This window comes from Schistocerca piceifrons, chromosome 1 (assembly GCF_021461385.2).
Source record: "Schistocerca piceifrons isolate TAMUIC-IGC-003096 chromosome 1, iqSchPice1.1, whole genome shotgun sequence".
NCBI classification, from domain to species: domain Eukaryota; kingdom Metazoa; phylum Arthropoda; class Insecta; order Orthoptera; family Acrididae; genus Schistocerca; species Schistocerca piceifrons.
This window is the reverse complement of record NC_060138.1, coordinates 499,243,541-499,259,970: the sequence shown is the minus strand read 5'-3', so window position 1 is coordinate 499,259,970 and position 16,430 is coordinate 499,243,541. Positions and strand designations below refer to the sequence as shown.

The window sequence follows — 16,430 nt, the reverse complement described above, 5'->3', positions numbered from 1 at the left end:
AACATCAAAGTCCACTAGTATGCCTGCATGCTAGTGGCCAGGACAGGATAGACACCGGACAACGAGAGGACACACCACACAGTGAGGCCACATCACCATCGCTTCACCAGGAACAGGAGGAACGACTGTAATAAGTCTAAACTCCTACACCTCGGGCCAAGGCCAAGGCCCGTTTGTAAAGCGTCAGCGACCGAATCCAGTTCCCTCTGAGCAGTCATAGCGTACGGACCTCCGTGCCGGCACGTTCACAGGAGCTCAGTCCGTCAGTTCACCTGATGATGGCGACATGTATGATCGCCGAAATATTGTGCCCGTTGGACACTGTAGACCGGCAGTACACCCGTGGACATTTTGATTAATGGAATGTTGTCTACTTCCGGGGCCTTGTTTCGACTCAGGTCTTTCAGTGGTCTGTCATACTCTTCACGCAGTATCGTAACTCCCATTTCATCTTCATCTACATCCTCTTCCATTTCCATAATATTGTCCTCAAGTACATAGCCCTTGTATTGACCCTCTGTATACTCCTTCCACCTTTCTGCTTTCCCTTCTTTGCTTAGAACTGGGTTTCCATCTGAGCTCTTGATATTCATACAAGTGGTTCTCTTTTCTCCAAAGGCCTCTTTAATTTTTCTGTAGGCAGTGTCTATCTTACCCCTAGTGAGATAAGCCTCTACATCCTTACATTTGTCCTCTAGCCATCCCTGCTTAGCCATTTTGCACTTCCTATCGATCTCATTTTTGAGATGTTTGTATTCCGTTTTGCCTACTTCATTTACTGCATTTTTATATTTTCTCCTTTCATCAATTAAATTCAATATTTCTTCTGTTACCCAAGGATTTCTACTAGCCCCTCGTCTTTTTACCTACTTGATACTCTGCTGCCTTCACTACTTCATCCCTCAAAGCTACCCATTCTTCTTCTACTGTATTTATTTCCCCCATTCCTGTCAATTGTTCCTTTATGCTCTCCCTGAAACTCTGTACAACCTCTGGTTTAGTCAGTTTATCCAGGTCCGATCTCCTCAAATTCCCACCTTTTTGCAGTTTCGTCAGTTTTAATCTACAGTTCATAACCAATAGATTGCTGTCAGAGTCCACTCTCCACTCTGCCCCTGGAAATGTCTTACAATTTAAAACCTGGTTCCTAAATCTCTGTCTTACTATTATATAATCTATCTGATAGCTTCTAGTATCTCCAGGATTCTTCCATGTATACGTAACTGTTGAGAGGCCAGACAAACGTGTGGTTCCTGAAGAGGGGCAGCAGCCTTTTCAGTAGTTGCAGGGGCAACAGTCTGGATGATTGATCTGGCCTTGTAACACTAACCAAAACGGCCTTGCTGTGCTGGTACTGGGAACGGCTGAAAGCAAGGGGAAACTACAGCCGTAATTTTTCCCGAGGATATGCAGCTTTCTTAAATATTAAGTTGTATTACTTTTATTATAAAGCGACAATATTGTAACAGTCTTGATGTGACAATTATTTTTCGAGTTTCACGTAAACCTATTTACAAATCTAACATTTTTAAGACAAATTTGTGAGCTTTCGTTTAGTTTAATTACATTTGCTTTCATTTTCCGGAAAATTACACACTGTTTCGTCACTATCCGTTTTCGGCACTCGACCACAGGTACACAATAACATGAAGTAGAATCCCTTGCTAGTCTCTGGTCTGCGTATAAAATTACAGTTTATAGAAAATTTTATGGTTTAACATAATGGAAACAATATACTGTTGCATAAATTCGTATAAACATTATTCTCTGATTACGATAATTAACCTTCCGTCTACAACGTACGGGTAATGAACCGAGAGCCACAAATATACGTATATTCTTCATTGTTTCCTAGAACATTGAACATTGTAGAACATATTCTGGTATTTCACGTTGCTGACAGAAGGTTAATTAAAGAATGAAACAAAATCACCAAGTTATCTACTAAAAGTATCAATTGTCTCCAAATTAACACCCAAAATCTGAAATGGCACGTCATGGAATCAAGAACTATGAACGTATTGCGTTCATAATTAAAAACTGTTATCGAGTAATATATTATTAGGTTGGTGCACGCGTTCGTAGCGTTTCCCATAAGTTTAATAAATACAACAGATACACATATCAAGGGCTTAAGTCATCAATAATATATTCTCCTTCACTGTTTACAACAATCTGCCAACGCTGAGGTAACTTTTCGATTCTGTGGCTGTGGAAATCACGTGGTTTTGAGGCGAAGACCTCGTCGAGCCACGTTCTGGGCACATTTTCATTCCGAAAGGAAGTTCCTAAAATTGTTCAAGAGAGGGCGGAGAAGGTGAAAATCTGAGGGCGAAAGATCAGGTGAATAAGGTGGGTGAAGAATCACTTCCCACCGCAACTCCTGCATAGTGTTTCTTTAAAGGACATCACACACATCCATGCCCGAGGCAGGATTCGAACCTGCGACCGTAGCGGTCGCGCGGTTCCAGACTGAAGCGCCTAGAACCGCTCGGCCACTTCGGCCGGCCTGTTTCTTTTCAGTCTAGCAGAATGTGGACGGGCGTCGAGGAGTAGCGTCACTTCACGCAGTCTTCCTGATCGTAATTCTTGGATTGCGTCTGCAAGACGTCCCAGTTGACAATAAATGTCAGCAGAAATGGTTGCACCTCGGGGAAGCAGTTCGTAATACACCACACCTTCGCTGTTCCATCAGATGCCCAACTCTATCTTTTGTGGATAAGGGCAGGTATAAAATGGTAATGTCGTGTGGCTAGGGCCTCCCGTCGGGTAGACCGTTCGCCTGGTGCAGGTCTTTCAATTTGACGCCACTTCGGCGACCTGCGCGTCGATGGGGATGAAATGATGATGATTAGGACAACACAACACCCAGTCCCTGAGCGGAGAAAATCTCCGACCCAGCCGGGAATCGAACCCGGGCCCTTAGGATTGACAGTCTGTCACGCTGACCACTCAGCTACCAGGGCGGACTAAGGGCAGGTCATAGTACGGGGAGTTGCTGCTTTGTTTGAGGTCGACCATTCCTTTCTGTTCCTTATGTTAGCATAAAGACGCCGTTACGCGTCACCAGTAACGATACAAGGTAGGAATGGTTGGTACTCTTTATGAACCAACTCATGATCAGCAAGCAGAGATTCACATATATTCACCGGCTGTTTTTTGTGATTTTGACTTACAGCATGTGGTATCCATACACCCGATTTTTGAACGTTCCCAATTGTATGCAAATGTCGTACAATGGTGGAATGATCACAGTTCATCACATTTGCTAATTCTCGAGTACACTGACGTGGATCACTTTGGATTAATGCGTTTAAATGATTTTCATCAACCCCGAAGGTCTTCCTCAACGTGGAGATTCACTAATGTCAAAATGATCCTCCTTTAAAACGAGAAAACCATTTTCTTGCCGTTCTCTGTCCAATAACATTATTCCTGTACACGGCGCAAATATTTCCGGTTGCCTTTGCTGCTGTCACCGCTCCACTGAACTCAAACAGAAGAACATGTTGCCGGCCGGTGTGGCCGTGCGGCTCTAGGCGCTTCAGTCTGGAACCGCATGACCGCTACGGTCGCAGGTTCGAATCCTGCCCCGGGCATGGATGTGTGTGATGTCCTTAGGTTAGTAAGGTTTAAGTAGTTCTAAGTTCTAGGGGACTGATGACCACAGATGTTAAGTCCCATAGTGCTCAGAGCCATTTGAACCATTTGAAGAACATGTTGGAGATGTTCCGATTTCTCCACTTGTAATTCCATTTTCTAGCTTCCACAGCTCCACTCAGTGTCTCCAAATGACAAAATGATAGTACGTCAACTAGAAAAGCAACAGTGAACTGCAAATAAAAAATGCCAGTCGCTAAATAAACCCATAGCAACGGAAATACCAACACACAAAACAAAAACGCTACAAACTCAAACCTCCAGTAGGCAAACGGATAATTAAATGGAAGAACATCATTCACCATTGTTTATTAAAATAATTATTTTACTATTAATAACTAAAATCATATAGTTTAAGAGAATTACAAACATCACTGTAAAGTTTAAAAATTTAAGAAATTACACACTTTAATTGAGTGACTAATAAGGTAATAGTTGAAGGCAAAAGCTCTGTCTGACATAATTTCTTAATTTCAGACCCAAAATTTCCACCTTTACGAACCACAACTCAGAAAATACTTCAACAAATGAGCAAATAATTAATATTTCGAAACAGATGACTCTTTTAAGACAACACTGAAGAATAACTCACCTCAAAGGTTAAAAACTTAATAACTATACTGGAAGACAGAGTAACTTAGAGGAAAAGAAAATTCTTAAAAAACACCTCCAACTGCATCTAGATAGTAAAAAATAAACAGGCGCACAAATTTATCGAGCTGCCTTCACACAGACAGAGCAATGAGCAGTTAAGTGATTAATAAAAGAACGAGTGTGAACAGATTGATATAACTGCCTTCAGACAGACAGCAAAAATTCTATTAAGATAAACACTAGATATCACTTAAGTGATTCAATAAGTGACCATGCATGTATAGCGGCTCAAGAACGCCATTTAAAAATGAGGAGAAGCAATAATTAGTAGTCAGGACCTGCTTGAAGCAAAAGGTAAATATATAGATAAATAAACAAAAGATGAGAAAAGGTCACCCCCCATGAAAACATTTAAATAACAAACAGCTGAACAATTAAATACAGTAAGCTGTAACTACATTTGAGACAGGGAATAAATTTCTTTTACTCTTCAGCTCACAAATGGCTAGCGAACGAAAACATAAGAAACCTTCAGAGCATAGTAACACTTAACAGTTTTATTTCCTTTTGCCTTTTACATCCCATGAACCATAAATACGACTGTTAGTTATTATTATCAACAGGCTATATTTTCACAAGACTGGACGCCATTTCAACATGACACGTGCTATTCACGTAAAACTGACCAACATGTGGCCTTCCTAACGGGGCTCGAAACTATGTCCAACAAGAGCACTTGACACAACTCAGCCCCAAACACCAAAATGTGCACGATTGTAAAACATAGTTCAAACAGTAATTTGCATAACTTGAGTGAATGCAGCCCAAGGGTAGCCGGCGGGAGTGCATTCCGTGAAGCCGATATACAGAGGAGACGCTAACAGCCACAATATCATTAGCACGCACTGAGACCAGGTCCCTGGCAGTCAAAGCGTGCCACCACAGTAGAAAACTGGACCAGATTAAGGGAGCATCTAAATTCAACTGTCATTCTCACTTAATACAATCCTGTGACCACAGTACTTGTTCAGGTAAACGGACACTTCAGATGATCCTCTTCAAAAGTCGGTCTAAGGCAGTGATGATGATGTGTGGTTTGTGGGGGGCCCAACTGCGCGGTTACTAGCGCCCGTACAAATTCCCAAACCGGCCGGGAATCAAACCCGGGACCCCGTGATCCAGAGGCAGCAACGCTAGCCACTAGACGTCTAAGGCAGTGGCGGATACATTTGGGGGGCGCGCGGGCGGTAATTATCCGGCACGTAAATTGAATCAATGCTTAACTGAACTACCGTTCTTTGAAGAAGACTCACTTTTTTGTGTTTAAAAAGAGACTAATGGAAGAGATTCTTCAATACAAGCGAACGAGCATAAACGCTCTTAATGATCGTGATTCTGTTATGCAAGCGTTGTCTGTTTGTCCTAGAGCTGACTATCCCACTTTGCACACGCTGTACAAAATATTTGCTTGTCTACCTGCAGCTATTGCTACAGTAGAAAGAAGTTTTTCAACACTGCGGTGTACAAAGACATGGCTGAAGTCGACAATGAAGGAGGATCCAGTTAATGGCTTAGCTCTGTTGAACACTCACCTTGACATTGATTGTCCTACTGATAATGTAATTAACCAATTTGCCTGAAAAAATAGGCGCATAGGATTCATCATTTAAGGAAGACAACCACAATTGTAACTTTTTTATACCATAAGATGGTATTGTCTTGTATATGTTTATAATCAGTTTGAAAAAAACTTTCTTAAACTTTGTACGTGACTTGATTATTTTTTATTACGGTAAAAATAAAGGTAACTCAAGATGGGTTCAAATGGTTCAAATGGCTCTGAGCACTATGGGACTTAACTTCTGAGGTCATCAGTTCCCTAGAACTTAGAACTACTTAAACCTAAATAACCTAAGAACATCACACACATCCATGCCCGAGGCAGGGTTCGAACCTGCAACCGTAACGGTCGCGCGGTTCCGGACTGAAGCGCCTAGAATCGCATGGCCACACCGGCCGGCAGAAGATGAAGAGACAGGGAAAGTATATGAAGATATTGAACGGGTAATTCAATAAGTAAAGGGATATGAAAATTTAGCAATCATGAGGGATTGGAAACGATCGAAGAGGCAAGAATAGAACGAAGGGTTACAGGAAAATGCGGGTCGGCAGCAGGAATGTGAGAGAAGAAAGAGTATTTGAGTTGTGCAATATACTTCAGATGGTAATAGTGAAGAATTTATGTAAGACTAACAAGAAGAAGAGGTATACTTGGAGAAAAGCTAGAGACACGGTAAGATTCCGTCTGGATTACATTATGGTCAGAGACAGATTCCGATATCAGCTATCATAAGGCGTACGCAGGAGCAGATATAGACTCAGGCCAAAATTCAGTAATTGTGAAGAGCATAGTAAAGTTTAAGAGAAACATTAGGAAAAAATCACTGCGGGAAGAAGTGGGATACTCAAAAACTAAGGAATGCTGGGTTCGCTGTAGCGCCTAGAACTGCTTGGTCACCTCGGCCGGCTAACTCAAGATGTCTTTAGAGCCCCCTCCTTCAGGTTTTTCTGTATCTGCCACTGGTCTAAGGCTAAACATGGTCGCACTTAAAACAATGTACAGGATTACCAAATCATCGAATCCATTGCTGAATGTGGGAAAACTGAATTGCAATAACAAGTGTCTCCGGTTGCTGCACGTTACCCTACGGCCTTTCAAGGCAGCGCCACAAGGTATTCTGTTGCGCAACATGACTCAAATCAGCAATTTATTCATGTATCACCAGCGGCGCAGTGGGCCCAAAATGGCGGCCATTGGCAAGTTGGCTGTACTTTCCCTATACAGAGCTTTAGCACTGGGTGGCGAGGAACGGCAGCGGATCACATGGGCAGTTGGTGTTTTGAAATCAGACTGGAGGGTGCCATGGAGTGATTGATAGTCCTTTAAAAGTTCTGTTTATTCACTAGTTGTGGGCACGGGTTTTACCAAAAGGCAGGTGCTGCAGTCATGGACTGTGCGGCTGGTCCCAGCGGAGGTTCAAGTCCTCCCTCGGGTTTGGGTGTGTGTATTTGTCCTTAGGATAATTTAGGTTAAGTAGTGTGTAAGCTTAGGAACCGACAACCTTAGCAGTTAAGTCCCATAAGATTTCACACACATTTGAACATCTGAACAGAACATTGGTGTGGTAATTTGCTGTTGGGTCTTCTCGGTGGAAGTCACTTTGTGGAAGGAACATTATGATCCGATAAATTTCTGATTTGAGTCGTGTTGTGGGACTTAATACCTTATATTACATGTATCACTAGTGGCGCAGTGGGCCCAAAATGGCGGCCATTGGCAAGTTGGCCGTACTTACCCTATACAGAGCTTTAGCACTGGGCAGCAAGGAATGGCAGCAGGTCACACGGGCAGTTGGTGTTTTGTTATCGGTGCAGCCGCACTGGGTAAAACTCTGCAGAGGGAAGGTACGGCCAACTTTCCAATGGCTGCCATTTTGGTCCCACTGATACATGTATCACCAGTGGCGCAGTGGGTCGAAAATGGCGGCCACTGGCAAGTTGGCCGTACTTTCCCTATACAGAGCTTTACCCAGCGCGGCTCCACCACACTCCCTGGTGCCACAAATTCCGAGCCGCGAGAAGTGACGTACGCCAGGCGCGCGGGGTGGGAATTTAAAGAGGAAGCCCGCCACGACTCACGAACTTATTCACCAATCTAATACAAACTGGCAAAGGCTGTTACATTTCATAACACAGCATCTGTAGCAAGAGCTTCACGTGTTATACGGATAAAGCGCATGTGCTCTGTATAGATACAAACTAATCATAGCATATCTTTCAGCAGGCTTCGATCGAGAAGCCGGCCAACATCCCCGTGGTGCTGGCGTCGCCGTGCGTGCTGTACCAGACGCGCACGGGCGGCTACCAGGAGGAGCTGTCGCTGCCCCTCGGCATGGTGGTGAACGCCGTCTTCAAGAACCAGTCGTGGCTGTACGTGCAGACGCCGCACGGCGAGGAGGGCTACGTGGGCTACGGCGCGTGCCTGCCGCTGGGCATCCTGCCGCCGCCGCAGCGCTCCAAGCCGCAGCCCTGCTGGGAGACGCACGCCGACATCTTCCCGCGGCCGCTCGGCAACCGCACCGACAGCGAGAAGCTGCGTGACGGCACGCGCTCCGAGTGCGGCGCCGCCTCCGGCTCGGCGGCGGCGGCGGCGGGCGCGGCGGCCGGCCGCTGCTACCGCGCGCGCGACGCCGTGTCCGCATGCGGCGAGCGCAGCGTCGACCGGCTGTACCTGCGCGCCGCCGCCAGCGCCAAGTGCCGCGCCGTCGGCACGCGCCACACGCTGCTCGTCATCCGCTCCGACTACAGCAGCCGCGGCCGCAACACGCTCTCCGTCGCCAAGGGCGACGTCGTCGCGCTCGTCAGCGGCCACCTCAAGGACTGGTTCTGGGTGCGCAGTCGCGACGGCAGCGAGGGCTTCATCCCGTCCGTCGTGGCCGGCCACGGCTTTCTCTGACAGCGGGGGCGGGAGAAAGCTGCACGGGCCTCGCTACATTAGCAGACAATTCGTATACGATAACTCAGGTTCTATCGGCGCTACCGATTAACAGCGTGCTTTCGGGTGTACGGCCGAGTAGTAGATTCCGTACGTATGCACGATATCTGGAGCGACCCGGTAGTAGTGTTCGGATCCTGTGGACTGTGTTCCGAGTACGAGCTAGACGAACACCGACCGGACTTTCTTTTAATATACTGGACCGTTTCCAAAGGAGGCGCACTCACCAGTGAGGATACGTGGCATCTTTTTCGGCTTAGGGTAAGAGTTAAATTCGTTCTGTTGGCTCACCATCTGTTTTCGACTGGCAATTGATTTATTGGTCTTTTTTCATTTATTCTAGATTAATTTGTGGAGTGCCATGTCCCGGCATTTGCTTTCCGACCGAGGGAAAAACGACAGATACATCATTTTGGACAGCTGGCTTTGCTCTCTTTAGTTACGTTCATTAGGTGATATTCTGAATTTCTTTGTATAATGCTATAATTCCTCTAGCTCGCAGCTCTTCCGATTCTCCTCTCCCTTTTAGTCACACCCGTTCGAGATCCTATTGTTTCTATTGTGGTGGTCTCGGGTGTGAATATTAGAACTGAGGGAAATTCAGCACCGTCAGTTGTCGCTATAATATGTCCTGTACGAGCCCCTCATTCTCTACCTGAGTAGTCCATAAATTGCATTAAGTTTCTCTTTCCTCTCTTTGAGTTGGGGAGCACTAATTACTACTGACACCAGTGAACTGTCTGTGCAATATCATTTTCGGCGCATCGCTATTTATAGCCGAGTGCAATCCCTGGTGTCAGTTACACTCTTTGAAGTTTATTTGTTTTTTGAGGTCATACTGCTATTCCGTGAAATGCGCATTCTCTCAGGCTTTACTAGCTCTGGTGGATGAGGTCGCCAAGGAGATCTTAATAAACGGAGCACAAGGCCCTGAGCCTTGTGTAAACTGAAGCCTCTGTCCCAGTTTTTTAGGTTGGTCGATTCATTTAAAAGAGGGGGGGGGGGGGGGGGGGGAGGACCAAACTATGAGGTCATCGGCCCCTTGTTCCTAATCAAACAATGTCACAAGTTTGAGAATAAACCAGACGAGACATATAACATAAAACGGAAAGAAAGGAAAAACCACAAGAACGAAGGAAAGCTAGCGAACACTAAAAGGAACAGGTTTTCTGACATTTTTATTCTGACATATATTGTGTATAAATATGTAGTAAACTAATCATCTGGCACACCTGAAAGCACACCATTAATTTTGTCTATGGCTCTCTGTGACTGTAACTTCTAGGTTAGACTTTCTTTTAATTAGTTATATGCCATCTCAAGCTGCAAACATTATATTTTTCAGTCTGTGTCCAACATGTTTTGGAGTGAGAACTACATTTCCAAGGACTAGGTTAATGTCTGTGGGGGTTACATCTCCTGCACCTAGTCGTCTTCATTCGGTCACACAATATAAAAATATGGAACTTTGACATCAATGCATCACAACATTTTGTGACCAAATGATTGTGATTAGGTGAAGCAGATGTAAAATCCAAAAACACCAATGTCTTCAAAATGTAGTAATACCTCCAAACTGTGTTGGACTTGAACAGAAAAGTTTAATGTGAGTGAAGACAGTATATTACTAGTAAAAAATAAGTCTCGAACCTACAGTAGATTTATGTTGAGAACTGCTGTTACTTGACATCTTTGTAACCATAATTGTAAGAACATCAATGATTATTCTGCAAGAAGTGTCACAAAGTAAACTCCCCACAACTGTTAAAATTGCAGGCAATACAGCGTCAAATGTGAGTGCCCACTTGTGAGGGGTTCAGGTCGAGGTCATCAATGTGCCTATTGGCAGTTTCTGTTCATCTACAGTTCTAATAGCTGAAGATGGTAACTCCAACTCTTCCTTGTGCCAGTTGTAATGATAGGTCTCTAAAAAAGATTTCATATACACACATTACAGTGTCAACGTCAATTTAGTGTTAGTTCTGTCTAGCGTATGGGCTGGATGTCATGAGCATGCAGCTAGTGTATTGATAGTGCAGCCACTTTTTTGAAGGACTAAACATGGACACAATCAAGAAAACAGTGACAAACAGCTTGTGGAACAGTCACTGCAGACCATTACAGATAACTGTTGCTTTAAAACTACAAGTCTCAATAGCTATTTTCTGCATATATCCTATCTGGGAACTGAAATAAATTTCTAACAGCAGATGCAGTCTGCTCAATCAAGGCACCATAGTGATACCTGCCCATTTACAAACAATAAAAAATTATCCTACAGTATGATAAGTGTCTCAGTCCTGTGGCTAAATATATTGACAAGTAGCACAATAAATGCCGTACCTGTTCCCAAACATGTTTCCAGCCAACCATGTTTTCTTTCTGATTGTGCCTCTAGGGAGACACTTTGTGGGTAACCTTACTTAATGTCAGCATTACTTCTTTATTTGCATATTTTTGTGTCATACAGTACTCACTTTAGTGCTGCACAATATTTCTGAAAAGAAATGACCACTGTCACATGGGGAAACAGAAGACACATCACCAAAATCCAGAGCTTTACATTAGTCGCATGAAACTAAGTTCTTCTACTACAGTATTCACTCTCACATTTGCTCTTCAAATGACATTCATGGCATTGCTAATGTACTATAGTCTCAAGAGATTGAACTGCCTATCCACTAACATCATGACAACTGAGACTGGGACATGAGTTTCACCTCAAAGACTATTGACCAATGTACATTGCTGCAGTCAGGTGTAAATCTTTGGTTGTCTGTTTATTTTTGTACCTTCATTGTAATAAGTCACTTACATGTTGCATGCTGGTTACAATAATTATGTTTCGGCTTATTGTTGCCTACTCACATGTCAAGTTACTCCACATTAGGAAGTCAGCATGTATGAGAAGAAATATAAATGATACAGACTGTCAAAAATTGTATGGTTTTTTAGATTTTCCTGATATTACCAGCTGAACAACAATAACTAAGAATCCAGTATACTGCTACTTTCTGTGGCCTGCAAAAAATTTGGGTATCAGTCCTAGTCATCATAATGTCCTGCTATTATGCCCTCAGACAGTCTCATAGTCTGCTTGTTATCCTGACAGTAGACACCTATAAGAGCCTCTCTCACAGCATCTAATAAAAACCACTTGGTCTATCATTGAGCAGCTCTACAAGAAAATAGAGTTTTCAGGGACCTATATACTGCCAGCAATAAATTGAAATAGTACTACTTATAAAAGGACACAATCTTAAACAGCATGTAACAATTTTTTTAACCCACAGTGTCCAACATTTTCGGCCTGGTTTGACCTTCATGAACTTGTGGAATGAGAAGTTGGACACAGCGACCACACAATCACTGTTTGACAGCACCAGCCCCCCACCCCACTCAAATGCTCAGCTACGTGCATGAAATGACAGCCTGGAAGGCTGCCTGCTGATACCCAGTAGCTGTTCCATAAAATACTCTGTAGTTATTAGTCAGAACTGACATATACTCCAGGAAAGGCTTTTGCTAGTGCACATGCTTGCTTTTTTTCTGTAGACTGTACCAGACTGAGTCTTACAAAACTGCAAGTTGTCTTACCATGTGTCTTCGTTTAGAACTGCTGTGACTTTTTTTTTTATATGTATTTGAAAAAATACTGAAAAAGTATGTTACTTCTTCCAGATTGAAATAATGGAAACATTTTTGATATCATTCAACATATTTATTACTGTGTACCAAAACTGAACTGTGATGTGTTCAGAAGTGAAACTTTATTAAACTGCTAAGGAGTACCAGTCTTCACAGAACCTGATGCAGAACTTTCTTTCTTCTCCAGTCCTCAGTAATGAATTATCAGAAATCACCTTTGTAGGAAAAAAATACAGTGTGTTCCTTTTACAATGAATGTGAAATTAGTAGTGTACATTTATAAAGAACACAAAGATATTACATTTGTCTGAAGTAATCAACACCAAACAAACTGTTTGGAATCATCCTACTAAATAAGAGATCAAAGTAGTTTTAATGCCAGTCTGCAGAGAATTGGTTAGGCAGTGGCTATTTCATGTGGAGAAACAATTGGGAATGTATGTAAAAATAATTACTCCTTCACCTATGTTGGACATCCATAGCTTCTATGTTGGCCTCTGGAAAAGAAAACTCTGCAACTTATAATCACAATACAACTGCTCTGACTAATTCTTGCTCTTCAACAATAATCCACTACATTTTACAGTAACAAATTTCATGTCACAGAGGGAGCCCCACAGAACTTCTGCAGGCATGCAAGAACACCCTTCAGGCAATTACAAGCAACTCATATTCAAAAGTAGGTTCACTACTTTATAAAATAATTCTTTTATGGAGGGAAAAGGAGTGTATTCTAAACTTAAGTTGAGCTGAATTTGGCTGCATGGCCTATCGCTGTACATTTGAACCCATTATATGTACACAGTGATGAACGGCAAAAAGGACTAAAGGACTACTGCTCTGGAAGTCAAAATATTGGAAAACCTTATCAATAAAAGTGTCTGTGAACTGTAACATTTAAACATGCCTATCACACACAAGATGCACGGTATATTTCCATAATAAACATATTTTAATATAGAATCTTATTCATGCAAATTGAGATTTGATTTTCTGAATAAAGTCTGGAAATGAATGTTAAATTTTTCTGTGATGTGAAAAGAAATGTTTGGCGCTACGCACTAAGTTTAGATGCTGTCAAAATTTGTTAAGTGGTTTACCTTAATGGTTATGTATGTACAAAAAGACACAGACATTATGTATAGTATTTATATTCAACAATGTAGACCAGTGTAAAAAATGAGTATGTGCATCTATTATCAAAAATGGTGCTGTGAGTATTGCACTTAACATCAGAAATAAAAGAACAATACAAATAGAAAAGACAAACATATGAGCTTGTGATTTATTCTTAAAATTTATTGAATGCAGCTGAGATAAGATTTATTTTGTATATTCCAAAGTTGGAAAAGTGTTCTCAGAATGTGATGGACATGAATTAGTGGCACGCTAAATGGATCTCAATAAGCTATCCAAACCACGTTAGTCACTAGTAATAGTTTTTTTTTTAATATCCAAATATGTGTACAGGTAAAACTGGTGTGTCAATGAAATAAAAAGATTTGTTACTTGACATTCACTCACTGATTAAACTGCTGTCAACCACTTATATGTGTTTCCTTCCTGTTCCACTTTCCAACACATCCAAAACAACAGTATTTTTATATTTATAATAAGTGTTTCACTTTAAAATTACCCACAATTAAAGGTTAAATGATAACAAAAATTGTTGGTTCTTGAACTGTTCATCAAGACTTTCACTAGCAATTTCACAACTATAAAAATCTCTGCCTAAATTTTTCATTAACACCACAACAAATGGCAAGAAAATATTTTAGATTACAAGAGGCAACACCCATCAGGGTTCTTGTCAAAACAGTACATTGCAGAAGTCCATGAACTGTAACAAATGATGATATTCTGAAAGTCTCTAAGGCATGGAATGAATCAACAAATGCATAAGAAATTATGCAGCATTTGATAAAGTAGAGCATAGACAGGAGGAACAAATTCAAAGCCAAAAAGACAGAACACTAGCAAAGAAGAAACTCAAAAGAATCAGAAAATAAGTAACTTAAACTGAAAGCAGGGGAAAGGTGAAAAGACTAGAATGATAGCAAGTAAGTAGCAGGAATCACTTAAACGAGACATTTCAAGCACTTTTTTGAGAGATCTGCTCACTGGAATTACAAAATGACCTCTAGTTAACAGTTACAGTAAAATGAGACTGAACTATATGTTCCGCTATAAAATCAGGCCCAACAACAGATTGTAGCCATGTGTATGTGAATCATGCTTGTGTGAGAGCATGTGTGCTTTCTGCTTCTGGATGAGGACTTTTTCACCTAAAAGCTAGAAGTTTAGTAGTCTTTTAAATGTGTCTGACTCAATGCCTCCATTTATGTGGTGAGTAACAGTCTATCCTTTTCATGTTATTGTTTTGCTGTAGTATATCACACACAGCAATTAAGTAGTCAGTTCTATATGGCAGTCCTGTTAGCCCACAAAAATTCAGACTTTAAAAGCTCACACAAAAACTGATTTATATGGCACTATAAGACTCCTTTCTTTATTTTTTGGTACAAAGACAATGAAAGAAAAATATGGTATGGAAAATTCTGTAGAATGTAAATAATTTAGGAGTAAAGGTAACAACTCACCAATTTATTCACATCTTCATACTAACCAAATAACAATGGAGCTTATAGGATTCTTGGGTTTATGGATTTTGTGAAGCATTTAGAAGGTGGATGTGCATAAGGGTTGTTGGGGTGAACTAAAGAAAACATTTGTCTATATAAACTGTTTTATTGTTTTTAAAAACATTTGTCTTTACACTTTTTCATGCTTTCTAAACAATTATGGAACATTTTTCCTCTCTCATCTTGGTGCCTGAAAAAGATATTAAAACTCATTGACCACACACATTCTGTTCGCCATCAAAGAACAAAAAGAAATCATTCTGCGGTAAATCAGGCGAATATTGGCAATGAGACAATAATCTGATGTTTTATTCAGTTAAATAATCAATTTTTAATGTGCTGTGAGATCACTGGCACTTTCATATGCAGCATTTTTGGTTGCTCTTCCTGATTTCATCAATGATTTGTGGCAAACAAATGGTTTTATACAACTCATCATTAACTGCCCTTTGCCTCTCTAACACAATGATTGTGATTTGTACAGTACAACCAAAGAAATACGAGGTCTGTTCAAAATATTCTGGAACATTCAGAATTTTGCACCAACGGTGTGTTCAAGCGAAATGCGGATAGCACCCCTGCTCACATCTGTGTTTTAAGTGTAATTGCTGGAAATTTTGTTCTTGTATGTCTGTTAGTGATTGTTCAGTGCAGTACTAAGTAGAATCTTGTGTCACACAGTTTGCAAACTTCAAGATGGCAGAGTTAAAGGAGCAACTCTTCTGCATTGAATTTTGCCAGAAACTCAAGAAAAATGTTACAGAGACACAGCAAATGATACAGGAAGCCTACAGTGATGAGTGCTTAAGCCATACTTAGTATTATGAATGGTTCACACAGTTTCCAGATGGAAGATAAGGATGACCCTTGTTCACGACACCATTCGTTGGTCTACTGACAACACTCATGTCAGGAACATCAATGAAACTGTGCCTGCCAATCGAAGACTGACTGTCCAAGAGATTGCAGAAGAATGTAACTTTTCAGTTGGATCATGTCATGAAATCCTGGCACAACACCTTGGAATGCATCGTATTGCCGCCAAGTTCGTCCCACGGCCCATGAGTCAAGGACAGAAAGACCTTTGCCTCACAATCTGTGAAGAGCTTTTGGATCATGCAAACGAGAAAGAGATGTTCCTCAATAGAATTATAAGTAGTGATGAGATGTGAGTTTATGGTTATGATGTTGACACCAAGGTTGAATCTTCACAATGGGTCAGGAAAGGTTCTCCAAGACCAAAAAAATCTTGTTAGGTCAGGTCATTTGTCAAAGCCATGCTGATAGTTTCTTTGACTTTGAAGGCTTAGTTCATCATGAATTTGTGCCAC

At 41.6% G+C, this 16,430-nt stretch overlaps 1 protein-coding gene across 1 annotated transcript in view; it reads left to right on the top strand.

Annotated features, from left to right (window-relative positions):
• LOC124796314 overlaps positions 1–9,808 on the top strand; it is a 37,292-nt gene extending 27,484 nt beyond the window's left edge. Inside the window, exon 2 of the mRNA XM_047260444.1 lies at positions 8,099–9,808. Within this exon, the coding sequence (XP_047116400.1) occupies positions 8,099–8,770 (672 nt within the window). The 3' untranslated portion in view covers positions 8,771–9,808. The remainder of the gene's footprint in view (positions 1–8,098) is intronic.
• Positions 9,809–16,430: the final 6,622 nt, after the last annotated feature.